The following is a 27,751-nucleotide window of genomic DNA, read 5'->3' as shown; positions in this document are numbered from 1 at the left end:
AGTGGTTACAAAAAAAAAAATTCCACGATTAGATAATCTGATGGATCAGGCAGTGTGGAAATATGTAAACATGACAAGACATATGAGGATGTGTTTGTGCATTTGTTGACCTTGCATAAGTTACCTGTGCGCTTTTCCCTTTACAAACATGGGGAAAAGCTGATACATACAGGCCTGCTGAATATGATTTATATTTCAGTTGCTGATTTTGACATCTTATTTAAATCAGGCATACATTAGACCTGCTCAGATTATACCATCATGCATATTTATTAGGTGAAATTAAGTGTATTTTATTTCCACACTCACTGACAAGGTTTCTTGTCTTTCTGTTTAAGATTGGTGCTAGTCCGTAAGCCTGGACTGAGTTTTTGCAAATTGTCTCCATGTGTCATGATGATCTCTGGAGCTCTTACAGAAGTGTCTGCCTTCACAACTGTTTTCAATTTGTCCTTGAAAACATGCAGGCAGAAGCCACTTCTTTCATACCTGAATTACCATATACGACGTCATGAGGTCCCTGCTTTGACTCTGCCTGGTCTAAAGAGGGCAGTAGACCCAAGAACCACTTTAAATGAGTGCATTAAAAGTTCTCTGGATGACCTCTGGGTGACAGTCCTTGACATAACTTTCAATAACAAATTAAAAGCACCAAAGTATGAATCAGTTAAGATTTATTTAGTATATTTATTTTAATAAGTAGCTTTCTTCTGACAAACAACTGTTAAGAGTCACAGCGATATTAAATACAAATCCACATAACCTTTTGAATGGTACAGCATTCCTTTTTATTTATCTGGCAAAATAATAAAAGGAAGCTTTTGGAAAGAGTGAAAGGTAACAGTGTGGAAATACAAAAATATAGATAAAGCGCATCTAACAGCTGTTTGGATTCCTTTCTCTCTCCAAATGGAAAAAACTAGATTTCTTTGGATCAACTTAACAAAATGAAGTGTATATTTGTAAGTCATGTTTTACACAAGATGCATAAATCCATGTTCAGCCCCGTGTGACCTCCAGCTATCCATCAGTTCATGTTACAGTAATTGTCCTAGCAGTCTGCAAATCAAAATCTTCTCCCACCATTTATTTTACACACACACTAAACATTATCCCCAAATTCACAAAGATGGACCTGCCCTCCCTCCCTCCCACCTCCCCCCAGCCCAGAAATCTTCCAGTCTCTCTCTGGTGAAAAATTCTCCAGGAATACCTCCAAATCTGCTGTGGACATGCAGCTTGATCTTAAGTTGGACTCTGTCTGGAGAGTCCTGTGTTGACATTAATGAACTGCAGGTTGCATCTAGGCCTCTACCATCCCACGCTTGGACGGGGGCACGAGGTGGTCAGGCAGCGTAGGTGGCAGCTCATGGCCCTCCAGCTTCACCTTGATCAGGTGGTTGGCCAGGGCGAACTCCTCGTCGTCGAGGTAGCCATCTTTATCCACGTCTGCCAGCTTCCAGATCTTTCCCAGGACTGTGTTAGGCAGCTTGGACTTCAACAATTCCTTCTTGGCGGCAGCACCAGACACTTTGCCGTTGATGGGAGAGAGGGTATAGAAGATTTCATCGTACGTGGGCTTGTCGCGGCCCACCACCCACTCCAGCTCATCGATGCCTTCACTGGCACCCTCACCGTAACCATGGCCAAAGGGACCACTCATGGTTCCCTCAAAAGCTCCACCCTTGACGGTCTGGCTGGGCATGGCAGCCTCTTCCTGGCGAACCATTGCCATAAGACGGGCAATGTCATTGGCGAGCATGTCCTCCACCGCCTCCAGTAGTTTGGGCTTCAGTGTTGCAAACTTGGTGAAGTCCTGACCGTTTAGAAGCTCCTGAGGGGATGAGGAGGTTGAGAGAAAACAGGAATTGGAGATAGAAATAGATCAGTTTTCAATGGCTACCAATGGGAGCAGCATACAAGAAGCAGGATTTCCTGACAAACCAGGAAAAATAAATCTCATCTCCGTCCTGGCCCCTCCTGGAGGGCAAGAGCAGGAAAGAAGGGCAATGATGTGACGAGTAAAGGTTGAAAGGTTATTCTACTCTGCAAGGTTTGTTTCTAACACTTTACATAACACTCCAAAAATAGACTTATTTCATCAGACCTGTAATTCAAGTTAGTAGCTCAGTTTGTCAGGGAAGTGCTCCATTTCTTTCTAGACTGATCTTTTTAAGTCTTACCTGCATCTTGGCGAGGTTGGGGAAGTCTCCAGGCGAGATCTGGTGCTCCTTTTCTATCTTGTGGTAGATTTCTCCCAGGTTGGCAATCAACTCCTTCTTTTTGGTGTCCTTTCCAAACACACTTGGCATCTCTTTTTTCAGTGAGCTGATAATGTAAGCTTGCACCTGAACACATAAGAGAAAAACAGAATGAATGGGACCATCGCCTCGTCACCAAGGCTCCATTCTCCATTTGTTCCACATGCCACGTTCAATGTGCGTCGCCCATACATGACTGTCACCAAAATATCACAGGCATACAGCTTAACAGACATTAAAGCTGAAGATGTTTTTGACAATCAGCAATGTGTGAACCGTACAGGAAGTACTGCTAAATTTTATGTAAAACATGGCTGTTAATCATTCCTATATTAGATATTTATTTAAAATATAGACGAAAGCAGCAGTTTGAGGTTAAACAGTCAGCCTGCAAGTAAATTTGGATCAACAGCCAAGATGTGAATCCAATAGAGTACAATTGTATTACAACTGGGATCTTAAAGTATTGACCTAATAAATCAATATATTCACCATGTCCCTTAAGCTGTAATTCGAGACATTTAAAAGCGTACATTTTTTGGTGATTATCACCAGCCTTATCAACATTATGGTATTCCTTATAAACATCAAATCCAAGGCTTACAGGTTAGGTTTTGTTTGCCTTTAAAACTGAACAGGTTTCCATGCAGCTTGCAAAGAAGATGAACTGTACCATGTTTATATCATTCTGTAACCATGTTTTCATCATCTGACTATATACAGTGGTATAACAAAAATATTAAGAATAAGATAAATTAACCATATATGCATGTGCCATACATGAGTGAAGCAAAAACACACTGCAGGCCTGGCAAAGAGAGCCCACAGGGCAGGTTTTTGCTAGTAAATCATTTTTTAAAAACTGGTTATCTGAAGGGTATTTTTAAAATTGGGAAATATGCATATTGACTAAAAGCAGAAATAACAATAATCCCTGTGTTACTCTTTGCATTGAATTACTTGTTTCAAAACAGAGAAACGTAACACTGTGCTCACTTCTGCTTTATTTAAATGTGAAACACTAAGTTGTATAAAAGCGGGTGTTTTTTTGTGTGTCAACCTCTTTGTGAGAAAAGGCAGGGGCTATTGGTGAAAGGATATGAAATATGCAGACTGAAAATAGGACCATGAGAATTAAAACATAAACTGTATCTTGTAGTCAGTGTGGCATCCCAGCACTAAGACAGGCAATGTTGATCTGTGGTTCGGACCAGCCAACTTGACACAAACATTTCAACCTTTTCAGTGGACTTTTCTGAAGTTCTGTACATTTGTGGTTCCCTAAGGTTGCATCCTGCTAACAGGAGGATGAAATCCAATGCAAAAATGCTACAAAAAGTCTGCGTCACAGTATGTTGAGTATGTTTTTGGCTGGCAAAAACAATGAGACATTAAACACATCATATCATATCCAAAACACAGTGAAGGATATTTACACAAAAATCCACACCAAAAACAGCAGGGGTAAATACATACATGTAAAATGTGTGTGGTGTGAGAGCCTTTGACATGGGGCAGTGGCTTTTTGTTGTTTACCATATTTAAAAAAAAAAAAAAAAAAAAACCCCTTCAAACAAACTGGTACCCTCAAGGGTTTGTGGTTATTTAGCAAATTTTATGAAGTAACAACACAACATAAAACTGAGCACACCGTACACAGTTTACCTGCTTAGTATTAGCATACTAGCGCTGTTACTGTGAACAGGTAACCATGCTGATGCACTGCTGATTTAATGAGCATCTAGCATGGCCATGGCATGTTTAGCTTAGTATATGCCATTACTGTGCTATTTGTCACCTGTGCTCCAGATGTAATGTCGCTACTGCTGGCAGGTGATGCGATTTGCAGACGCACACCTTCTATTTCTAGTAATCTGCCACGTGCAACAAGGTTGACCTACAGTATATGCAAAACTGATACACTGCAGGCTGAACTCTGAGCTGGTCTACAGGTATCTCTATAATCCAGCGATATGGGAGGACTGGATTATCACACACCATAGAACAAGTGGAGAGGAATAGTGGATAAAACATGACACTTTTTTGATTTATTTCCTGTACATTACCTATTCTATCACTACTTCAACAACCTGTGTTGTACCAACGCCTGTCCTTTAAGGGAGGGCAGAGAGTTAGGTGCTATTCAGGCACAAGTATAAAAGATTATACTGCTTTGTGCAATGATCAATGCATCAGGCCTAATAATTTTGTTTTGTTAATACTGACCTTGGCGAGACGCGCACGCTTGATGAGGTCATTAAGTTTGCGTAGAGCTGCGTTACGTGGCAGTGATTGAATGTCCACAAAAAGGTCCTGCTCCTCAGCCTCAAATAGCTTCCTGTTGTCTGGCACCAACAGGGGCTGGGCCCAGAATGAGCCAATGTACACACGCACCACCTAGAATAAAGGTTGCACAAGTTAATATCATTAATCTTCATCAGTTTACATTGTGCAGCCCACATGCCCAGGAGGAAATTCTCTCAGTTCCCACGTGACATTGTTCTGGCTGTTATATAACCTAATGTAAAGCATTTATATATTCCAATATAATAAATACAACAAAGGAGTGTAAGACTGTCAGTTAATCAAGAGTAAAGTTTTAAAATCTATGATCTATGGTTCATATCCTACTTCAAAAATTAACACTACAATTCAGAGTCAAAGTCAATGAATAATTATCTACATGTGCCAAAGGTTTCTCTGGGCTCAGTTTATGAATATGGCTCCAGATCAAACATTACCTCAACAGTCGGGGGGGGTCACAGGATAGTCTGTGACACGTGATAGCAGCTCGGACATGGGATTTGACATGGATGGTGTTTTATTTGAGTTTCACATTCATTAAAGAGTTTTTTTTAAGTTACTTGGTAAAGTGAGAACCTGATAACCTTGGAAAAGTGATCCGACCTTCGTCCGGAGCTTTTTCACTCCGAAAATTAACATCCTGTGTTTGCTCTACATGTGTTTACCCAATTACTACCAACTCAAGTGTGCAAAATAAGCACGAGCTTGAATTCAGACGGCGTAGTTCTTCTTTAAAAATATTAAAAAAAAAAAAAAAAAAAAAACATGGCTTGTGGGTTTTCCTCTTTACCTCAGGTGTGTTGATGATTTTTCCCAAAGACCACATCAGCGCTCCGTAGACCCTCATCAGCTGCTGGGTGCTGATCTGGTCTGCCTTGTTGAGCACCACGCGCATTTTGTCCTCGTGGTTCTTGAGGGCACGGATCACCTCGGAGAACTCGTCAGAGATGTCCAGCTTGTGGGCGTCAAACAGGAGGATGATGCGGTCCACACGCTCAGCAAACCACTCAAGCACGGCGGCAAAGTCGTACCCTGAAGAGAGTAAAGACAGACTGTTTAAAGATCTTTAAAGACATTAATTATTCCATTACTGAGTTTATTGACAGACAGCGCTAAACTTTTAGTCTGAAATAAAGTCAGAATTAAATCTTGTATGCATTTATGCTGCCTGACAGTTTCCCCAAACAGTAAATATCAAATTTATCCACAGTAACGAGTTATTAATGTCTTGTTTTTAACTTATGGGAAGTGATGATGACCTTTTAAGATCAGATAAGAATCACAGTGACACACATACCCAGGACAGGTAGCCTGCTATCATGTATCACTGTCCTCCTACTTTTGTTCAAATTCTGCTTACAACAATACTCTACATCAAGCACAATGGTGTGGTGACAGTTTGACCTGAAACAGGCTCCAATAAGTTGTGCGTTTGAGGAGGTTTAATTGTGGGCTCTACAATTATATACCAAGTAATGTTTAGATAAGGGCTTTCAAGAGGCAGGTCCCTTTCCTCTGGTTACTGATTGACTAATTTTACTGAGACAACAGAGTGAGAAAGAGGCATAAAGTTAAGTTTGAACCACAGTCCCTTTGGATAACCTGAAGCATGTTGTGTTTTTTCCTGGCCTACAGCAGGCCTTTGGAGGATGACAGTGCAAGACTGTTACTTTGTTTGACATAATTTGGTACTTATGACCACTGAAAAACAAAGAATTGCTCCCTCAATGTAACAAAAACAGTGCTTTACAATATATTACAAAATTGGAGGGCAGAAGGTTCCTGTGGAGCTGGCTAAAATCTTATTGTTAGGGGTGGGTGGGAGGTATAATCCTCAGAAATGAAATGACCTCTAGACTGGGCAGGTTCTGCAATGTGTCTTAGAGAAACCCAGCTTACAAATCAAAGATAAAAAACAGGAAGCAGAAAGACACACTTAACATAAAGTGTTTAACTGAAAATGCTATGCACTGTAACACATTAAAAAGTATCTAGCTAGACAGAAATGTGCTTAGTGCACATTCCGATCATAGCCTGAGCACAGAAACTTACTGTACTAAAAACTCACTTCCTTTGGTTATTTGAAAAACAAGAACCTGACTCAAATGTGTAAATTGGCGTTTTTTCCCCCTGAGTTTTCATTTGCCTCGAGACCCTGAGGAGGCAGGAAGGGAGACAGAGTAATGGTTTTGATTAGTGTATGTGTCTCATCGGCTCAGAGAAGAATGCAGTCGCTCTAAAAGCTCATCTCGCCAGCTGCACAATCGACAGCAGATCTGCAGCTCATGCATTCCAACATGGCTAGCTTTTGTCTGTGTCCAAATACATGTATACAAAGGAGCGACAGCGAGATATGGTTGATAGAGCGAGCCAGTGATATAGACATGAAGAGGGAGACATGGCGACGAGAAGAGTAAGAGAGGGAACAGAGGGGGGACACAAAGAGAGTAAAAGTGAAAGTAACTTAAAGCCCAGATGAATCTTGGAAAATAAGCTCATGCTTGTGACATGTGAAAGTAGAGGGGCATAAAACAGGAATATTTTAAGTCAAAGATCCCAGTGGGAGCCAGCTGAGGACATTTGTTCATTCTCTCTTCTCTCTGTTTTTAAACGCACATGTCAGGGAATCAGAGAGAGACAGCTGCTCAAGCCCCGACTTAGTTATAGCACATAGCATTAACAACTGCTGTATCTGTACCATATGCACAGACATGCAGGGATAGAACTGTGTGCTCATGACAAATTTGGACAGGCCTCAAAATCATGTCCCGGTTAGTTTGTGGAAAAGAGAAAAAAATAAATAAATAAAACTGAGCATATTTTCATTCAAAATTCTGGGAAAGTTGAAGGACTAGTTTGGAATTTGGGTACAGCACAGCAGCTAGAAAACAGCTAGGATTTAGCATAAATCCCAGAGACAACAAAAAGCTTTAACAAAAAGCACTTTAACACTTCAGCCACAATGCTGAAGAGCTATATTTTAGTTCTTAAAACTTTCAGCCTCAGGCTTTTTTTTTGTCTGCTTAGACCTACGAAGCTCACTTCCAGCTACAGTATTTATTCTTAGACTCGACTTGAGCTTTGCATGAGTTACAGTTCAGTTTAATTTCTTTATACTTAATTTTATATGGTGCAGGCCCTCAGTTCATCCACTGAAACAAAATGTTTTCCTCCTCTCCCTTTGAGCCATTTTTTCTTCTGATTGGCTACTTTTCAGTCAGAAGGTTTGAACAGCAGGTGGGTGCAGCTTTTGTGCTCACAGACTGAGCCTGGTGCCTGAGATGACCATATTAGAGATATCCCCTCTTTGACATCATACAGAACCACAAGTTTAAATAAATAAATAAATAAAAAAAAATGTAAAAATCCAGAGACCGTGTTTAGAGCAGCCTGAAACCTGAGATTTTGGCTTACAGGGATTACTTACACCTACACTGACCTGACTGTTTCAAGCCTTTTTTTTGTGTGTGTTTAATAGGAGCCCTCACCATTGTAAGAATACATGTGTGACAGAAAATGAAAGGGCAATAGGTCCCCTCTATTTTGCTGAACAGCATTAAAATATTGTCAGTTCATCAGCACTAATTGTCAGGAAACACACAAGCTAGTTATATAGTTTCATTATAGCTTTTACCACTTTATAGTTTACTAAGGACAAAGCACTGAACCTTACATGCTGACCTCATCAAAAAATGAACACAAAGTGTTATGCAATGAAACAGCACCATATACATGAATGGACTTCACAGTTCCTGAATATTTCCAGAAAAATGTTGTAATTTTGAAGTCATGTAAACAGCCTGCACATTTTAAATTGCACAATGCTGTTCTGTGTTAAAAACTACAGAAATATTTGGCTTTATCTACATAGTCTGTCACACAGCCCCAGTGAGCTGTTTAGCACTGAGGGGGAAACCTGAAATAATACCATAGCATCCTGCAGCCTGGTGCAAAACAAATCTGCCATTATTCTGAGTGGAGACACACATGACCGTCACACTTGAGCAGCACAATCCAATCAGTTGTGTTTATATATGACACAGTCGGTACAGTATGTCTGTATAGTATTGTATCCGTGTTTATACAGAAACAGTAGAGGATAAAGTCAGTGTGCATGCAGAGGAGAGTGTCAGTAAGAATGTGAGAGTATGTGCTGTATGTGTAATGTACGATGTATCAGATTTAGTCTGCTCCTCATATCTTCAGTCAGGGTCACTTCAACATGTGCCAGATCTCTTTATTCATCCTCAGATGTGCACATTTCTTCCTTTGGTTGCTTTTCAGATGGCACTACTTTCCATTTCTAGGTCTACAGGCGCATGTTTGGCCTTGTCTGCCAGCTGCCTGAACCATTTCCTTTTCTCCTACTGTTTTTTTTTTAAACTAGGCCTGCAACTACAGAGTAGTTATATAATCAGTTTATCTTTATTTAGTTTAATTGTCTTCTTTTACTCCTTTTCTTTATGCAGTGCCTCACGGGAAATATGACTCGACGATAAAGAGAAGCCTGTGAACAAGCTGCGGAACAGAGGATAAGAGGGCAGCAGTCTTGGGAAACTCTGCTACATTTGCCATTTTACTCCACTTCCTGTCCCTGGGGCATACAGAAACTACTGCTTATGTGTGCTTCCTTTCAAACACAGTCAGAGCAGGTGGAGAAAAAAAAACAAAAAAAGCAGAAGCTATGTTCTGCTGCACTGTTATCTTCTGCACACTTTCTGTACAATCATCAAAAGTTAGAAGAAAACTGTGTATGTGGCAATTCTGAAATGACCCTACAAGTCACAGCATTGTTGAAGCCCATAGATAAAGATATGAATTGATTTATTTCTACAGAGTACAGGGAAATTACTCAGATATGAAGTGATCAATAGTACACTATGAAACAAAGAGAAAAGGCAAATGAAGCTTTAAAAAGGAGTGATAAAGCAAACAAATTAGAAGAACAGCAATGTAGGGCTTCATACTTTTTTTTAATAATAATAAAAAAGGTACCTATCATGATTATTCCCAACTTTATATTTTTTTCCCTCCTGGACTCAACTAGAGTAGATTTGCTTAAAATAGTCCTTATTTCTTTGGCTTTGGTGCAGCTCCTCAGCTCTCTGAGTTCACCTCCCCCTGTAAGACAACTTTCTTCTAATTAGTAACCCCCCCCCCCCAATCCCCGCAAACAAAAGATCTGAAGAGTGGGCTTCTGTACTTGGATTAGCCATATTAAGGATATCGTCTTTCACTGAAATCATAAAAAGCAAAGAAAAAAAAAAACCCTCTAAAAACAAGTGTTCAGAGGAGTCCTGAGCTTCTGTATATACTACAACCAGTCAATGAATAAATAAGGAAAAGCCTAATAAATCCTCCTTAAGGGTGTGAAAGAGGTACCGAGAACAAAAAGTGCTATGTGGCCTCTTGGCACTGTCACGTCGCTGAGGACTCCATCAGATATATATTACCTCTTTGGTTATGCACCACTCTGGAGGTGTTAACGGAGCTAAATACAGGTTTGACAGCAGAGTAAGCAAAACTGCTGCAGTTAAACTAGCAGTGCACTTGCCAAACAGAAATACCAGAGACAGGCTTAGGGAAAGGAGGGTGAGTATGTAGGTTGCTTTAGAAGGTTTTTTTTTTTAAAAGTGAAGTTGTCACTTCCTGTGGTTTTAGTTTGCATGCACACAAGCCTCTCTGATTGCACTGTTTTTGTGTTTTGAGCAGTGGGTGTGGTATGATAGGGTTTTGAAAACATGAAACAAGATGTATGTGAAGGAAAAGATGAGCAAAGTGACCTCTGCTTATCCTCTGTTTCTCCCCTGACAGGATTCCAGGAGTATCGATGATGCTGATGCTCTCCAGAACGGGGTTAGGCATCTGGGCACACATGAACCTGAGAAGGAGGTACAGAAGGGGATGAGAGACATAGGAGCACAGAGGGGAGAAAAAGAAAGTGAAAGAGTGGTATATGAAAGAGAGATTGGATCAAGAATAAGAGGCATAGGGGTGTAAAAGGAGAGAAAGAAGTACACAAAACCGGTTAGGTGAGAGTGTTTACACATAAAATTCCCATTAAACAGACATTACTCCTGAACTGTTTAAGCAACAACCTCATAACAATGTTCTTGCTGGAAGAGATCTAAAGCTAACACAATGTAGCAGTCAGTGGAAAAAGGTGGGGTTCCAAAGACAGCTCCAATCTCATTTTACAACATCTTTGCTGTCTTAAGCTAAATTAATAACAGTTATTCTTAGTAATGATTAAGATATACCCCTTAATGTCTGATTAATCATTTGGTTTGTAAAATGTGTGAGTATAAACGTGTGAGTAAAGACAGCCATCAGCTGCTGCTTTTCATTTGCACATTTATTTTTAAGATGAAATGAATGAACACATGGCATTTTTTGGTTGAAAACTTAGTTATCATTAATGGCTTATCAAAGTAGTCATTTCTTTTGTTGGTCAACAAGCTGATTAATTACGTCAGCTCTAGTTTGGATGTTTTGCCCTCAACAACAGTGAGGCTACATAATTATACAGTCAGATTTTCCAAAACAGTGTGACAGCCTTCCTTTTAGGTCACCACCGATGTTAGAATATTTAATAAGGGAAACACATGAACAATACACGATAAGCTATAAATTATAGGCCTGAGTCATTCCCAGTGCAACATAATTCACTTCACAATACTCTCATCAGGCTGGGACACTGGAGTTTAAACTTTAAAGCCGAGTGTGGGCCCTCCATCACAAATGATGCCAAGACATACAAACACAGACAGATAGAAGCATGAAAGTAGATGACTGGTTTTGCATATACACCCACAGTCCCACTAAGGACAAAGAAGGGGATTGTTAAGATGTCCCACACTCAGGAGTACTACTTCTCACACGCTGCTGCCCTTTCAGTCAAACTGAACCGATACTCACAGCATGAGCTCAGAGGCAGCAGGTCATAAGACTGGGGAAAAAAAAAAAAATTGTGCTTTTACATTCCTGCTGTGACCGCACTGAGTGCGCGCACACAGACACACACACCAGAAAACCCTAACAGAGGTCTTAAGCCACACGTAGGGGGGAAAGGAAAAATCCACAAAGAGCAACTCAAAGAAATATAAGAATAGGGCTTCCTGCATAGAGGTCCGGTGTATTAAGGTTACAATAATAAATTACAAAAGATAAACGTGCAGGTTTGTTCCTCTCTCAAAGCTCATGGTGCGTGATTCCTAGTAGGAATTTTGGCTCTGTGTTTCCATTTCAGCCATCTATCCCAACATTTTTCCACATAGAGCTTGTAGAAAAAAAAAAAATGTTCCAGTGAACTTGAGCTGGAATTCTTGGAAACAGAGGGGCCAAGGGGGCGTGGGGGGCCACAAGCATATCTGAGATCTTTCAGTGTTTGACTATGCCTTCAGAAAGTAGGAAGCCAATCCTCACAGTGCAAAAAGACACCAATCCTATCCTGTGATGGGAAATCTGACTCCAGCTCATGACCTCCTGACCTATGACCTTCCCACACATCGTAACCTCAACTTCCCAGAGGGAAGGGGAAACAGGGCGTCCATCACTAGCACTGGACAGCGAGGTTACAACTGTGTGACTTTTCCACGTTTGCTTCCTGTAAAATCTTGCCTTGTGTGGGTGAATAAATGATTTTACTACACGTATATCTGCACAGGTCTTCATGCTAAGTGCTCCGTAAGAGTGTACATGTGTCAGCTGCTATCACAACACAGTGCAGAGTCAGCACCCTGGCCTTGAGCAGAACAGGACATCACAGGACAATGTGGACCAGGGTGGGCTAGTGTGGAACTTGAACTTTGCTGACTCTGGTTTTACTGACTAATGGCTTACAGAAAGCAGTGACATACACTGAGGGCCTCTGACTGCAGCGGAATTTAAAATAAAGGAGAAGACAAACTAAAAAAAAAAAAAATTGCATGCTTATCTGGAGGTGGAAAAGAAGTGCTGGGCTACGTTTATGGAAACAGTACAATATTGGTGCACAAACAATGAAAGGTCAACCAAAATAGAATAAAAATTTTTTTTTTTTTTAATTTAAAAAGTGGGAAGCTATCTACTATCTTGGGCTTACCAAAACCAAGAGAAAGCTATAAGTGTGAGGATCGCATGACTGATTTCTGTTTACTCCATTCATAAATAACTGCTTATACTGAGAGCCTGGTAGTTAAAGGCTAATCTTCAGTTTGAATGACTATGGTTAAGCGTTATTAAGAAAAGCTGCCACCACAGTCTCCTCAAATCAGTCAATTACCAATGTGACCCTTGATATTCCCTACCTATTTAGTCTAAATTCTTTGGCTTCCTAAGAGGAAAATGGAAAACTGGCATCTGAAGTCTGAGCAGCCTGGTTTCTAAATGTTTATCTACATCCAGTTCTTGGTGGAAAAATGTAATCAGTTTATCAACTCCAGGTCAGTTCTTGGCCAAGTGCCACATGAGCTGTTTAAACAGTTCATACACCTGCTATTGTCATACCCACATATCCTGTTGTGTGTGATCATGTGAGCTCTAAACCAACATGTGACCACTGACGCCGGTGTATGCCTCAGAGGCAGAGATGTAGGCTGAAGTGAAAGACAACCACAAGTTCCACACTACTGCAGGACTGTGTCCAACAGTTTGACAAATGATGCTACAATGGACAATAGCCTTTGCTCATACACAATCTTATCTCTCTTCCCTTCAAGCCAGTAATAAACCCTGAGAGTTGGCCTGTGTATTCTTACAGTCCCCTACTCTTACTTCACTTTTCTGAGTCTGAATGATGATACTTGGCAGAGGTTTTACATTCATGTAAGATAAGCCAAACGATCTACATAAATAAAGGAAGGGCTGTCGTGAGATAATGGGAAATTATCCTAACTAAGGAAGTGTCCGCTTGAGTGTTTGGGTTACTCCACATATTAACATAACCCACTTGATATCCTGAAACTAATAACTGTCCCAGAGTTACTCAATTTGTGCATTATTTGTCCCTCGTATGCAGGGTGCAACACCACCACAGCAGAGAGGGCGGCATGCCCACATCCTACAGGAAGTAATACCATCAAGTCAGATGTTAGCAGTATGATGTCATTCAGATTCCCCCCAGCACACAGGACTCAGATGTTTTAGTTTTCACCAAGCAACGTCACTCTGACTCTCAGCGCCTTGCCTGTGCAGTTTCACTTGCACTCTGAGCTGTGAGGAGCTCCTCTCACATATTCAATGAAACACTGGAAGACTTTGAGCTGTCCTTGACTCTCTAGGTTTGAAAGAAAACCCTAGAAGCATTTTTTCCCTACTAATTGTTTGCTTCACTCTTACTTTTATTGTGGCCTTTTTGATTATTTCCACATTCTTGCCGTAGTTATACTGCATTAACTGGTAAATGCCCCTCAAGGGGAATACTTCTGAGTCATCTGACCTTTTGCTTGGGGGCTTTTTTGTTGGATTAGGTCAGCTGGGTAACAAATATAAATGTGATTAGTAATACTTTGGGAGTGGCTGTGGAGGTTTCCCCATAATCTCTTCATTACCCGGCTCATGAATCTTGCAGATCATGGCTTTAAATGAGCAACACACCTGCTGACTCCACATAAACCACTCTAGCAGTGCCAAAAAATATGTTACAATATTACAAGATGATAAGATAACTACACCTTTAATCCTTTGTGATAGGACTTCACAAGAACTGCTCACAGGTAGTGGATAAGTTATGACTCTGTGATCTGAGGGCAGAACAAGGTCAGCATGCTGCCGCCTAGCAATATAGCCTTCAACAATCTCTATGACAGGGACAAAATGGTGAGCCAAGAATGACTGTCAGGTGCTGAAGAAGGGAAGGGAGATCATTTAACTGGTAGGATTTGATCAAAAGTGAAAGGGAAAGGCTCATGGGAAAATGTGTTGGAAAGCACCTTAACTAAACACAAGCGTCATTTGTCGTCTATCGACACAAAACACCCGCATTCTCTCAAGGTGATGAAAGAGGAAAAGCTCTCATACTTGGCTCATCTGTAAAGATTGTGCAATAACATACTGTGAGAATGTACTTTGAAAACATGTAAGGACTTGTAAGGAAGTGCATTAAAGTGAAGAGTTCAAGACGAGCACTACAATGACAGCACCATTTCATTTCATTCACAAATCAATAAAGAAGCGCTTCTGATAGAGAGTGGAGTCTTGGCACTGACTTTACCTGTTGAGAAATGCGTTGCCAAAGGCGTTGAGCTTGCGGAAGGGCTTCTTGGGATCAACGACTAGGGCATTACCCGGTATCACCCCCTCCTGTTCCCCGTGCATCACCGCGATGAAAGAGTCTGTGGTCGGCTCCGGGCCAATCCGCATACCAGGGAAGTCCTGTTCCATGAGGTGCCGGATGAACGTGGTCTTCCCGGTGGAGTACTGGCCCACCAGGAGGACCATGGGCTTGTTATCGAAGTCGGCATCTTCGAGGGCTGGGGAGTGGAAGTCGTGGAATCGATACGTGTCCTCCAGCGGGAACAATTTGGTCCGGTAAAGCCGTCGCAGCCCCTCCGACACGTTCTGAAACAGCTCGGGATCCTTTTTCAAGTTTTTCCTGAACATGTTGCTGCTTTTCGCCCGTACTCCCCTTTAATATTTATAGGTTTTAGAGGTGTGGGTGTCCTCACACCGCCGAGAGAGTAGCTGCCTCCTGAAATGAAGCAAGATTGGGCGAGGTCTGGAAGTTTTTGTCCCCACCCTCCTCTTCGCTAGCTAGCCAGTGGCCACGCACTCGCGAAGTCAGTCATTCACTGAGGACTCCCTTTTCATAGGACGTTACCTACGGTAACACAGCCAACGACACGCCACCATAAATACAAAGCCGTGGGCAGATATATACAGTCAATAGCTGCTTAAACGTAAAACCGTACTTCCGACTTGCTACTCAACTAGCCACCTGCTGACAGTTGGTAAACCGGGGTAGGTATACTTATACCGGAAACGCATATTTCACAATAAAAGACTGTAATGCCGGAGCTTGTGCCCACATGCATCTCAATTTAATACCAGGCCAGCAAAATCACTGCGTAATAATTTATATATTCAAAAAAAAATCTAAATCTTTAGTTTTATCTAAGAGTAAAGAAGAACATTTTGAAAATGTCCATCTGGATCGTACTCAAAATTTGAAAAAAAAAACAACTGAACCTGAGCCCAAAAAATGGGCAGGCATCAGAAAGTACACTATAATATATAACAAACAAACAAAAAATCACACGAAATAAGCAGATACATCAAAAATATTGGGTTTTTTTAAATTATTTTTTCTCATTCAAAGGGAATGGGATATAAGAAGAAAAAATAGGTGGAATTTTAATATTTATCTACATTTATTGTCATTTATGCACAATTTACAGATCAAAGTGGAAAGGCACTAAACCGTCACATGTAGAGTTTTTGCAGTTCACACAACAATAGCATTTTGTATCTTTGTAATTCAAACACATCTAGAAATACATTTTGAGTAATTTGGAATAATTAATGATTTCACAGCAGTTTCACACTTTGCTGCCCTCCAGTTGGGCTGGATTTGACCCTTTAGCTGTCTTGGTTATGTTTGACATCAAGTTTAAAGTATGCTTATGCTTCCAGAGTTTACTAACAGTATTCATATGCCCATGCCAAAGTGAGTATTGTATTTTACACCAAACTAGTATGTACCTTTTTCTTCTTTTTTTCTGTTTTTGCTTAAAGTGCAATACTGAGGTTTAAATTTAAGAGAAAAAAAAAAACCCATCTGAGATCGAAGTGTTAAATTTGAAAGTTGAAAAACAAAAATCTCACAGATGAAATGTCCCACATTGGCAAAAAAAAAAACCTCAGGCATTTTTTAAAGATTAGAGTCATGTCTTGTCAAGAATCACTTTCACTTTGCAAGGTTGCATTGAAGTTATCGTTACAGACAACACAAAGAAGTGCAATTGTCTGGAACATGGCTCCATCTCATGCATGAACGCTATCACAACTTCAGTTTTATTTATACAGCCCCTTTTCACAGCAATAGTCACAACAGACAAAGATTTTTACACAAAGAGAACCCCAACTGTCCACCGATCCATACGAGCAAGTAGTTGGGGAGAGTGAACTGCCTTTAAACAGGAAGTGACCCTGAGGTTAAGGGAGGGCCCGCGATGCTGGATAAAAGTCCATATGCTTATAATAGCAGTGCCTCCAGACAACCTCTCATTAATATTTTATTCTATTCTGAATATTTTCTTGGTGCCCTGATGCCACCATGAAAGTGTATTATAGTAAATGTGTTACAATTACATATAATACTCTATATGAACACATGAATTCATTCACTTGTTCACTTCAACATTCACTATCAGCATGCTACTTTTGTATTTGTATGCAGTGTCTGTAGTGAGAGTAGTGTTATTTTTAATTTCAAATGACTACATCAAATTACACACACTGATGTCTAAATACAGTTTTAGTTTAGGTTTTACTTTTCATTATAGATAGATAGATAGATAGATAGATAGATAGATAGATAGATAGATAGATAGATAGATAGATAGATAGATAGATAGATAGATAGATAGATAGATAGATAGATAGATAGATAGATAGATATTGTAATAGCGCTTTGAGTGCTCATTCTGAGTAGAAAAGTGCTATATAAGAGCTAGTCCATTTACCATTTACCATATTTAACACTGTGTTCTCAGACTGAGTGATGAGTATTTTTTGTTTTGTTTTCAGTTTGTGAACTGAAAAAGATATTGTGATGATATTTTCTTGTGAACTCTATAAGGGTTTACAAGAATCCCTTTTGAGTAGGGGACCATTGAGTCTATTACCATTCACTGATCAGTGTCAGAGAAAGTCCCAGACACTCCTGACCATTTGCTAAAATGATGCCCTTGTATTCACATGTACTTTTGGTTTTCATTTCAAAAAGTTACATAAAACCATGCCATTTAAATCTTAAAGTCTAATAAGAAACAGATGGACACTTAAGCTGAATTTACAATGTCATTTTTATTTTATTGCAGTCTTCACAGAAATAATCTTCAAAATGAAACCAAATGGACAAAGAAGAAACTGAAAGTGTGCGTAAACTACAGAGAGTCCCAGCAGTGTTTGCATGACAAGAGGTGTCCCTCCACAGATAACAGCAGCTCCACTGGAAGCCACAGTTTTTCCATATGGAGATGCTGTTACAGCTGGTGAGACCCACAGAAAAACACAGCCGAGAGCACCAAGCCAGGCCAAAGGATTGGTTGTACACTTTTCTGCTGGCATCTTCTACTTAAGTCTTTTTCTTGTCGTGGTTATAATCAGTTGGCAGGTTAAACTTACCTTAAACAGTCCTTCTGGCCTTTCCCTTGTTTGTGGGACTATTGCTGCAGTCTGTATTGCTTGTACTCTTGAATAGAAAGATGAGCATTTTAGTGTATTACATATTGGAGGGGCATGGCAGCAACGTGGGCCACTTTTAAATTGCATGAAATAATGCTGCCCTCTTTTGGTTATCAGTTACTGACCACATTAACAGAAATCATTTTATTGCACATTATATTTCAGCCCACATGGCACAATCCCACCTACACCCAATAAAGACTTTGCCTCATCCACAATTTTATCTTCTAATCTTGGCTTTTACTGCCTCTAAGATCACATGTTTACCTTATGACGGCAGTAAAAATCAGGGTCATTCAATGAACGTGCAGCTAGAAGTCAAAGATGGGTGCAGTAATCCTAGTAAGAAAATTCTGGAATGCGCAAGTATCATTTTCTTGTGTGTAGCTCGGCTTCTTCCCAGAATCTCTCTGAATATCCTGGCTGAACCTTGACCTTTAACCCTCTCCTTCTGTAAAAAAAAGAAGAAGAAAAAACACCCACAGAACCATAAAGCAATTTAAGGGCAGACTGAAGAGAGCTTCACCCCTATTGTCTCCTTCGACTTTGCCCAGCCTGCTATATATTTTTAACAGATAGTTCAACTCTGAAGGGTTATTAGTGCCTTTAGATAATGTTCACCATGAGGCTGAGCACTGAAACAAGAATGAACATTGCCTGGACAGAGAAAGATGAGGTCAGGAAATCAAATACCACATATGAAACCAAAAATTTTAATGAAGGCAAATCTCATTCGCAGAGAAGTTAGGTGAAGTTCCGAGTTAGAACCTGCAGAAATGTATTCATAATATTATCATTTTGCCATGGTTTTTGTGCAGGTGTAACAGCATTTTGAGAACCAAGGCTGTCTTTGTTGCTGAAATGACACTAAAGTTGATTCCGTCTTTGCAAATTAAAGACCTGTTCACCCAGAACATGTTGATTTTGACGCCATTTGAATTCACTTCAAATTAAGCAGCTAATTTGCTTAAAAGATCATCTCTGATCAACTTTCCACAGGCATAGAACATCACTGACAAGATTTACTGACTATTCTCTCAGGTTACCTTCAGAGTGAGTGCAGTTATTATTTAACAAATTCAAAATACCAACCATGATACAGGATTTATCCCTACAGTAGTAAAGTAGATTAAATACATGAAGAAATAAACAAATTTTGTTAAATTGCTGATCAGTAAAGAGTTAATACTTACCCAGGAAATGCTGCAGGCAGGGCTTATTTCAGTCATTAATTGTGATTGGGGAAAAAAGCCAAACAAATAAATGGTAAATAAGAGAGTTTTCAAAAGAAGCGTCCCAGGAGTGAGCAGAGACAGAGTCTCTGAGTAATGATAGGCTCGTGAATGAGGACTGCTTAAGACTACGTGGGGGAGAGAAAAATTAATCATTACACTTACTGTAAATATGTAACAAACCCAGCCTGCACATAAAAGTCAGCAAATTGCATTGTGTTTGAACACCCCCAGAGACACGTGGATGGGATGAAATCATGCAAGCAGCAGAGCAGCCAATAAGATCACCCCAATTTAATGCACGTCCTATCAGGCCCCCTGCAACCCTCTGCACCCAGCATATATATATATATATAGTTGTTCAAATATTTAAATGGAGAGAATATTATAAGATTATCTTAAATAAATGTCTTGGATATCCATGACATCCAAATCTGGACTTATTTAGGATGTGAATGCAAGACAATATATGATGGTTTTTGACTGATTTGTAAATAAGGACATAAATTGTTTAAAATGTCAGATTTAAAAGGTTTTTCTATTATCAGTTATATATATAAATAATGTGTTTTTTTCTGAAAAGCAGCTTAACTTCAACATATGTAGATACAGTTGAAGTTTCCTATTCAGTCACTTCCATCAGCGTTTGGACTGTAAAGATAACTCAAGTGGTTGAGTGTTCCCCTGAAATAAATTTGTAGAGTGCATTTAGTGTCCATCTCACTTTGGTCACATTTTTAACATTTTTTTTTTCTTTGCAAAGAGAACACAGATAAAGCTCAAAGTAAGTCATTCCAGAAAATGCTTAATTCCTGCATGTATCTTTGGTCAAAGTATGAGAACAATAATCATTTCATAAATGAGTTACAGAGGGAGAGCCTCTTCTTCCTCCTACATGTTAGTCAGGCCAGTTAGATGCATTTATTACCTTTCTTAAACAGTATGTCTAAATCAGAAACACACTAAGGTGTGTCCTGATTGCACTGACTTTGACAGGCGTTCTGGTCTAACAGCCTATATTACAAGAAATCATATTTCTTTTTAAAACATAAATAGATCCAGTGAATTACATTTACTCAAGTATAGTAATCAAATGGCCCACTGCTGAATTGTATTTTTAATTAAATAGTCACCTAATCTATATTTCAGAGGTAAACACCTTGATTTATATACTTTATCCTACCCAGGCCACAGTAGTGATATTAGTAGACTTTAATAGAATTAAAATCCTGTTTCTATTAGGTTATTTCTACACTCTGGTGGGTCTAGGACACTACTGTCACTTTTGAAAAATGTTATTTCACCAGTGGCACATAGATTTGGATTTGTTAAGCAGTAGTTTCATAGCGTGATTCCAAGAAACAGGTGTAAGAACAATTTTTTTCTCAGTAAATATATGTAGTATAGTAAATATTTCGTATTATGTAATATTTGACAAGGTTTTGGTACAAGCATAGCAGTGGCGAAATGGGGTCAGGTGATTCCCTGCAGACCAGTAAGTTATGTATTGTTGTTCATCATTTACATTTTAGGAAGACCAATTCATACATTTGAAGCATGACTCAATAGAAATCAAAGGCATATAAACTTGAAGACGGCGTACAAGATTAAGTTTCAGGGTCTGTATTTGTAGTTTTTAGAGGTCTTAGGACTTTGAAAAATTTGAATTCTAAAGAGCGCGAATTTCGCGCTGTTCTGTTTGACCCATGTGGGTTCCTGTACTGGTGAAGCGGTGCTGCCCGATGTGTGAGTAGCTAACTATCCCTACTTTCACTGGGTATATTAACTCATATTTTCTAGGTACACAAATACAGTGGCACACCTGTTTAAATTTAGCCGCAGCATACAAACAAACATTAATGGCACAAGTCATGAAGAGCTTATTAGAGTTCCTGATTGTTTTTAATCGTGTTAGCCAGCGAGGCTTCCCAGCTAGCTTTCGCAATTTGAACGTTAGCCACAATAAGGCTAATTTTAGCTGTCAGCATGATGTTAGTTATGATATTAAATATCTATATATGACAGGAATAAATGAGTGTTTTGGTAAGCTGCTAGTAAAGGAATGTTCATTTATCTTCACGTAGTGTTATATTTGACTACAGTGGTCAGTGTAGCTGCTTTAGTCAGCTAAAGCAAAGTCAGGAGCTCTTGCACTCAGTTTAGTTTGGTTAGAAGTCCTTTGGGGTACTTTTCAGCATCAAATGGCTGCAGTGTACCAATAATCTAAATGTTGAACTTCATGTTACCGTGCCTGTGTTGTTTCAGGTCAAAATGGCAGAGCTAACAACACTCGAGAGTCTGTTGGAAATGGGCTTTGACCGAAACAGAGCGTGAGTGATCCCTGATTCACAAATTTATACTGGTTCATATGGCTTCCAGTTTTGAGGCTGATTTCAAGGAAATGAAACTGAAGTCGTGTGTGCATGATCTGTTTTTAGAGAGAAGGCAGTGGCAAACACAGGGAACCAGGGAATAGAGCAAGCCATGGACTGGTGAGTTTGCCACTTAGAATAACAACATACTAGATTTAAACCTCCCACATGAACATTTTCCCTCTGTTATCACTTTAATCCGTGCCACAGTCCAGCTCCACACTCCTGCTTTCCCTTATAAAACTATCCTGTATATAACACATCTGTGATGATCAGATTTACATTTTTGACATTCGATTCTCACATCAATTTTCTAACCCACTCCTGTTTTTTTTCCATTTAAGAACTATTGCTAAACTCAGGACTGTTGTCTCAAAAAGTGAATTGGAGATGCTTGCCCATGCCTTCATCTTCTCTCAATTTGATTATTGTTATACACTTTTTTCTTCTCTCACTATTAATCGCTTCCAATACATCCAAAATGCTGCTGCAAGGTTTTTAACTCACTCTCATAAATTTTCTCATATTATTCAATTTTTAAAGCTTCTTCACTGGCTTTCTGTCAGGCTTAGATTTCAGTTTAAAATCTTGGTTCTCACTTTTATGCCATCAAGCAGTGAGGCCTTCACCTATATTTTCAAATTACCCTACTGCTATTTTCCAAGCTGGGTTCTTAGGTCTTCAATAGGCGCGTTCTTGGGATTACACATAACTGTGTGAAAACTAAGGGGGATTGTGCATTCCAAACCTTAGCTCCAAAACTTTGAGGCAGCTTGCCACACATTCTTTACACTCTTGACTCTGTGACATCCTTTTAAAAACAGCTTAAAACTCATTTGTTCAGACAGAAATTTGGGCAGTGTTTGTGTTTTGTGTTGTTTTCATTGGTTCATATTTGTGCATTTTGACTCAAAATGGTCTGTTTTTTTTTATTGATATGTCTGTAAAGCTATTTGTCACTGTTTTCTTGTTTTGAAAAGCACTATATAAATAATTTTTAATACACTTCTCAGGCTAGTGGAACACGAGAATGACCCAGACATCGATGAGCCCTACGTGCCGCCGGTGGGCAACGTCCTGGGAGGAGAAGCACAGAGTCAGCCCAGCACAGCAGACATTTCTGAAGATCTGGGAGAGCAGGAAGGTTTTGAAGGTATATCTTTGGGAAAGGAAAGAAAAGTCACCTAAGGATGTGCAGTGTGATTAAATACACCATCACACAACCTACATTTAGCTACTCTTAGGGTAAAATTACTTTTGGCTCCTCCTTTAGTCACAAGGGGTTGCCACAGCAGGTAGCTGTGTTTGATTTGGCAGAGTTTTTACACCTGATGCCCTTCCTGACGTAACCCCAGAGGGATTATTTCTCCTGGGATCACGCCAGGAATCTTTGCCTTGTTAGGTCAAAGTATAAACCACTACACTATGCAGCCACTCCACACTATTTGTCTGTATTTACTATATTTATGCAGTATTAGCTATGCCATCTAGGACAAGTATACTAGGACATTGTGGGGAAATATTTTCTGGATGGTATTTAAAATATTTTATGACAATATTATTAAAAACAGACATCATATATATATAATACCTGCCATTCTGCAATCACATACAGCTTCAGTAGTCAGCTGCAGTATATGCACCCCCAGTAAATATATTTTCTATATATCCTATCTAGCTCATTATCTCAAGAAATGAGGTTGGTTCACTTCCTGTTGGTGTTTCATTGTGGTTCACTGGCACTGTGGTGAGGTTTTAAGGTTTGTGCTGTTACATTTTAGATGAGCCTCTTATGTTTTGATTTGGTTAGTGGTAGACAGTAAGCTGTTTTGTTTCTGCTTCAGGGATAGCAGCTGGAGACATGGAATACATTGAGAATGAGGAAGGTGTCAAGCGGCCAATGACAGAAGAGGAGAAACGTGAGCAAGTCAAGAGGTCAGCGTACACACAAAGTGCTTTTTACTGACAGAGTCTGAATATTGAGTATAAAAGCATACATGTAATTACAGCCTGTGTCTGTTTTTTAGGCTTGAAGAGCTGATGCGGGTGAAGCAGGCAGAGAGAAGAGAGCGAGAGCGTGCAGAAGAGGTGGAGAGGGAGAAACAGCGGAGGAAGCAGGGTCAAGAGCTGCAGCAGATCCGCCAAAAACTGCAGGATGATGAAATGAAAAAACTTGCTGACCAGCGCAGGAAAGAGAAGATGGAGGACAAACTGGCGAGGTATGCTTTCCACTAACATATCTCACCAGCATAACGCACGCATACAGTGTGTGTTATGTTGGAAAACATACAATCCACTGTATATGTGTTATGTTTTCCAATAACACACATACAGTAAGGGCCATGAGTGATAAAAAGTAGATTTGGATAATGAATATTAAACATTGCGCACTGGAGTACACAGAGTTTATTAATCATTCATCAGCTCAGTATAAAATTTTCCAATAAACATTTCCCAGACTTCCGTCTAGGATGGGATATTATCTCATACTTTATTTTTACACTATTAACTCATGAAAACAAACTGTTTACCTTACAGTTTGTGCAAAAGTCTTCACAATTCACTTTTGAGAAACAGGCCCAAGACTAGCAAATCATACAGTCTCGTGTAGAACCGGCTTGGCTAAACTGCATCCTGTTAGTTTTTAAATAAATTTAGAGTTGTATAATATTACTCCGCTGAAAAATTGCCTCCCAGCATAGTCTAAATGGTGTGGAGGAGATACTGGGAGGTAGGCCATAACATGAGGACAGCTGGACTGGGCAGTAGAAGGACTTAAACCCAGCAGCAGGACTGGTATCTGCTCCTGTGTACAGGAACGGGGGAGCACTGCCTCAGCTCTACAGAGTGACCTCCAATGGGCTATTCTTCTGCATGTTTCTGACCAAACTGTCTGAAACAGACTCCACATGAGTGGGTGACATGAGGGCACAATGATGTAGCATCAAAACAGTTGCCATGACGTCACCAGACCCTTTCATGCTTGTCACATGTGTTGGTTATGACACCAGTGACGGGCCTGCCAGTTTCTGTGTACTCTGTTGAATGCTAGTCAAGCTGCACAGTGCAGATTCCACTAAAGGACATCAGGCCCTCGCAACACCCTCTTTGGAATCAGTTTCCCAAAGAATGTACAGAAACATGCGCAAGTAGCTCACTGGAGGTCATTTCATTGGTGGGCTCTGGCATTTCGTCTCCTGTTCCTCCTCATACAAAGGGCCAGACACCAGTCCTGCTGCTGGGTTGATGCCTTTCTACGGCCTTGTCTAGCTCTCCTCGTATAAGAGCAGGTGAAATGGATTAACAATGGTTTGTGTTTCCTAACAAGACTGATTGACATCCCTGAAATTTAACTGACTTTGTGTTATGCTGTGATGATCGAGTGTTCCCTTAATTTTTTTGAGCAATGTAGTTATTCTATGATATATACAATGTTATATATTCATTTGTTTAAGTTTTGGGTGGAATCTCATTAACTGTCATTGCTCAAGCTATATTTTACAATTTGCCACTGTGTTATATACGATATGCAGGACATTATGTTGATATGATTATTGAACAGAGCAACTTAAGAAGTGGTAATAAGTGGTAGATTGCCACACTGAGAGGGTGATCTGATTTGATTTTTGAGATATTTTCTAGTGGATTGCAAGACTAAATACTGTGGATTTATTCATTTAGGCAAAAGCTACAAACTTTTCAGTTTATGTATTTCTTAAACTGTTGTTCCCATTAATCCTTTTACACACATTAAATTGTTTTTAAAAAAAAACTGCAAAGAATTAAAGGGAACAAAAAAAAAGGGGGGAAATTACTTTATGTATGCCTTACTTCATAAAATCATATTAAAGTATTTTTTAAAAGTCTGTTAGCATTTATAAAGACTAACTTCTGTGTGATTTTGTGTGACTTTGTTACCTCTGGTTGCTGTGCCATTATATTACTTATCTTTATTACTAACAGGCAAAGGGTTAAAGAGAAGATAGCAAGAGACAGAGAGGAGAGAGCACAAAAGGTACCTTCAAGTCAAGTTTTTTTCCCCAATCTTTTTTACCATTTCATTATTCTACTACTACTTTCAGAAGCAATAACTTGGATGGTTCTGGCTGTTTTCTGTTCTTTTCTCTTTTTTTTTTTTTCCTGTTTAGTTTGGAGGTGGTGCACCCTCAGGCACTGCCGCATCGTCACACCCTGCCCAACCCACTCCGTCTTCACCCACCAGTCAGGGCCCTCCACCCACTAAAAAGGAGTATGATGAATCCAGGATACAGGTGCAAGCCCTATTCATACTTGTTTTTTATATCTTACTTTCCATCTATGTTAATAAAGTATGGGCCTTCACAGACTGATGCTTGACGCCATCTTTTATGTACACAGAGACAAACTGATAGTGCTAAAATTTTAAAAATGTACTTTATTCACTTCATCTTTGCTCTCTTTTCCTCTCTTCACAGGTCCGTCTGCTGGACGGCTCGACCATCACAACAGTCTTCAAGGCCCAGGAGCCGCTGGCGGCAGTGCGCGTCTATGTGCAGATGAACGGCAACACACCCGAGGGTCAGGACTTCACGCTGCTGTCACCTTACCCCCGTCACGTCTACACTGAACTGGATATGGAGAAGCCCCTCAAAGAGCTGGGTGAGCTGGGAATAGAATTTAGCTGCTGCATAACTTATAACTTGATTTGGTGTCACTGTGTTAGAAATAATGTGAATATTTAGTGAAGTAAAAAAAAAATACACAAACTGAAATCAGGCTTATTCTGTTTGTCTGTTCAGGTTTGGTGCCTTCAGCTGTGCTGGTTGTTACCAAAAAGTAAGAACAGGAGGATCTGCTCTGTGAGCCTACCTCACCACTTTCACTACATCGACACCAGAGATACAGAAAATGGACTGATCCACAGAGCTGCCATCTTTTAGTTTCACCCAACAAGCCAGATAACTTAACAAAAGCACAGATGTGTAATTGCTTTTGAATTTTTTACATGGAGGCAAACAGTTTGGCTTTCAAGACTGATTTGAATACATTCTCATGCGCGCTGGTTTCATAGGCTGCGGATTGGTGTGTGCAGTGAGCCTGATAGTGATGATAGCTGGCCTCTGAGTGATACTGATTCAAAGAGCACCACTCACGGTTTCAACACAATTATAGAAAACATACAGAGCAAAGTTGCCAAGTTTTAACCCAGTCCTCTACACACCAGAGTTCTACACGACACCTGATTCAGAAAGGGCCTTAAGTTTAATCCCCACAATCTTCCTGATTTTGTGAGTTTACCTTTTTTTTTTTTTTTTTTTTAATAAATTTAAATATATCAACAGTTACATGGTCACCAAAAATCTACTTACAATAAAGCTGACTTGGAAAATTAGTTACTTGTGACCTTTATTCAAAGTCTGGTGATATTCTGTATTTAATTTGGGTCATCATATCAGTTCTCTGTTGCATGGAGTCAGATGCTACACACAGTAATGACTAACACGCTAATGATCACCATCTTAGTTTAGCATGTGCCAATTGTCACCAAACAAAAAGTAAAGCTGAAGCTGTGGAGGATGTCACTGGTTTTGTTTTGTAAAACCCAAAACACTGGATAAATTCTGACCTTGTGATGGGGCTATATAAAGTTTAGAGCAGGGGTGGGCAATTAATTTTCCCAAGGGTCAGAAAACACTTCCCAAGTCAGGGCCTAATTGTAACATCTACTCTTAGCAGTTTATAGCAGTAGCAGTTTATAAAGAGAGAAAATTAATATTGCGCAGACCTGAGTTCAGGTTTTAGAGACAGCCCTCCAGAACAGGCCAAGTTTCTTTTGTGGCCACTTGGTTTAGAGGAACACAGATGATCCTCTAAACCAACCACTGGTTGGTTTAGAGGATCATCTGTGCTATTACACTTCATCCTGGGGTAAATATTAACATTCACAATGCTTAATGGCAATCATTCCAGTAGCTGACTCATTTAGTCAAAACTACAAATGTAAAGCCAAAGTGGGGCTAAAACCTAGAGGATCAGAATTTCTGGTAACCAGGAACTTTTTCTACTTAAGAGATTTACTGATGAATTTGATAAAGTATGACCTTATCAGAAAACCATATTTACGCAGTCTTGTCGACTTTGTGATTTTATCTCTATGTAAAGTCTAAAGCTGACATAAGTGATTTTCCTTTGAGTTTTGTTGTGGTACAGTAATCCC

General features: G+C 39.8%; 2 protein-coding genes across 4 annotated transcripts; one reads left to right on the top strand and one right to left on the bottom strand.

Annotated features, from left to right (window-relative positions):
• Positions 1-657: 657 nt before the first annotated feature.
• On the bottom strand, positions 658-15,509 carry ehd1a (EH-domain containing 1a). 2 transcript variants are annotated; one of them, XM_030739139.1, is made up of 7 exons: positions 14,991-15,509; positions 14,758-14,951; positions 10,349-10,446; positions 5,356-5,597; positions 4,488-4,658; positions 2,184-2,348; positions 658-1,834 (listed from the first exon to the last, which is right to left on the bottom strand). In XM_030739139.1, exons 1-7 carry the CDS (start codon positions 15,144-15,146, stop codon positions 1,304-1,306), a joined length of 1,557 nt encoding a protein of 518 aa, XP_030594999.1. In that variant the 5' UTR covers positions 15,147-15,509; the 3' UTR covers positions 658-1,303. The 2 variants fall into 2 exon arrangements, with proteins under 2 accessions (XP_030594999.1, XP_030594998.1); XM_030739138.1 differs by having other exon boundaries at positions 14,758-15,509.
• A 5,353-nt stretch (positions 15,510-20,862) lies between these two features.
• On the top strand, positions 20,863-26,862 carry ubxn1 (UBX domain protein 1). 2 transcript variants are annotated; one of them, XM_030739400.1, is made up of 10 exons: positions 20,863-20,929; positions 21,449-21,513; positions 21,622-21,675; positions 22,569-22,708; positions 23,400-23,490; positions 23,583-23,774; positions 25,519-25,570; positions 25,704-25,826; positions 26,010-26,193; positions 26,334-26,862. In XM_030739400.1, exons 2-10 carry the CDS (start codon positions 21,455-21,457, stop codon positions 26,372-26,374), a joined length of 936 nt encoding a protein of 311 aa, XP_030595260.1. In that variant the 5' UTR covers positions 20,863-20,929; positions 21,449-21,454; the 3' UTR covers positions 26,375-26,862. The 2 variants fall into 2 exon arrangements, with proteins under 2 accessions (XP_030595260.1, XP_030595261.1); XM_030739401.1 differs by lacking the exon at positions 20,863-20,929 and adding an exon at positions 20,942-20,960.
• Positions 26,863-27,751: the final 889 nt, after the last annotated feature.

Source organism: Archocentrus centrarchus, chromosome 10 (assembly GCF_007364275.1).
Source record: "Archocentrus centrarchus isolate MPI-CPG fArcCen1 chromosome 10, fArcCen1, whole genome shotgun sequence".
In the NCBI taxonomy this organism is placed as follows: Eukaryota; Metazoa; Chordata; class Actinopteri; order Cichliformes; family Cichlidae; genus Archocentrus; species Archocentrus centrarchus.
Note: the sequence above shows the minus strand (reverse complement) of the source record. Positions and strands in the feature narration are given on the sequence as shown.

Excerpts from the sequence above, each read along its gene's own strand:
- ehd1a (XM_030739138.1), bottom strand. The coding sequence starts at position 15,146 with ATGTTCAGGAAAAACTTGAAAAAGGATCCCGAGCTGTTTCAGAACGTG. Across the intron at positions 5,598-10,348 it reads GAAACAGAGGATAAGCAGAG|GGTACGACTTTGCCGCCGTG; the intron begins GTCACTTTGCTC and ends TACTCTCTTCAG. Across the intron at positions 1,835-2,183 it reads CCAACCTCGCCAAGATGCAG|GAGCTTCTAAACGGTCAGGA; the intron begins GTAAGACTTAAA and ends TCATCCCCTCAG.
- ubxn1 (XM_030739400.1), top strand. The coding sequence starts at position 21,455 with ATGGCAGAGCTAACAACACTCGAGAGTCTGTTGGAAATGGGCTTTGAC. Across the intron at positions 23,491-23,582 it reads AAACGTGAGCAAGTCAAGAG|GCTTGAAGAGCTGATGCGGG; the intron begins GTCAGCGTACAC and ends TCTGTTTTTTAG. Across the intron at positions 26,194-26,333 it reads GAAGCCCCTCAAAGAGCTGG|GTTTGGTGCCTTCAGCTGTG; the intron begins GTGAGCTGGGAA and ends TTGTCTGTTCAG.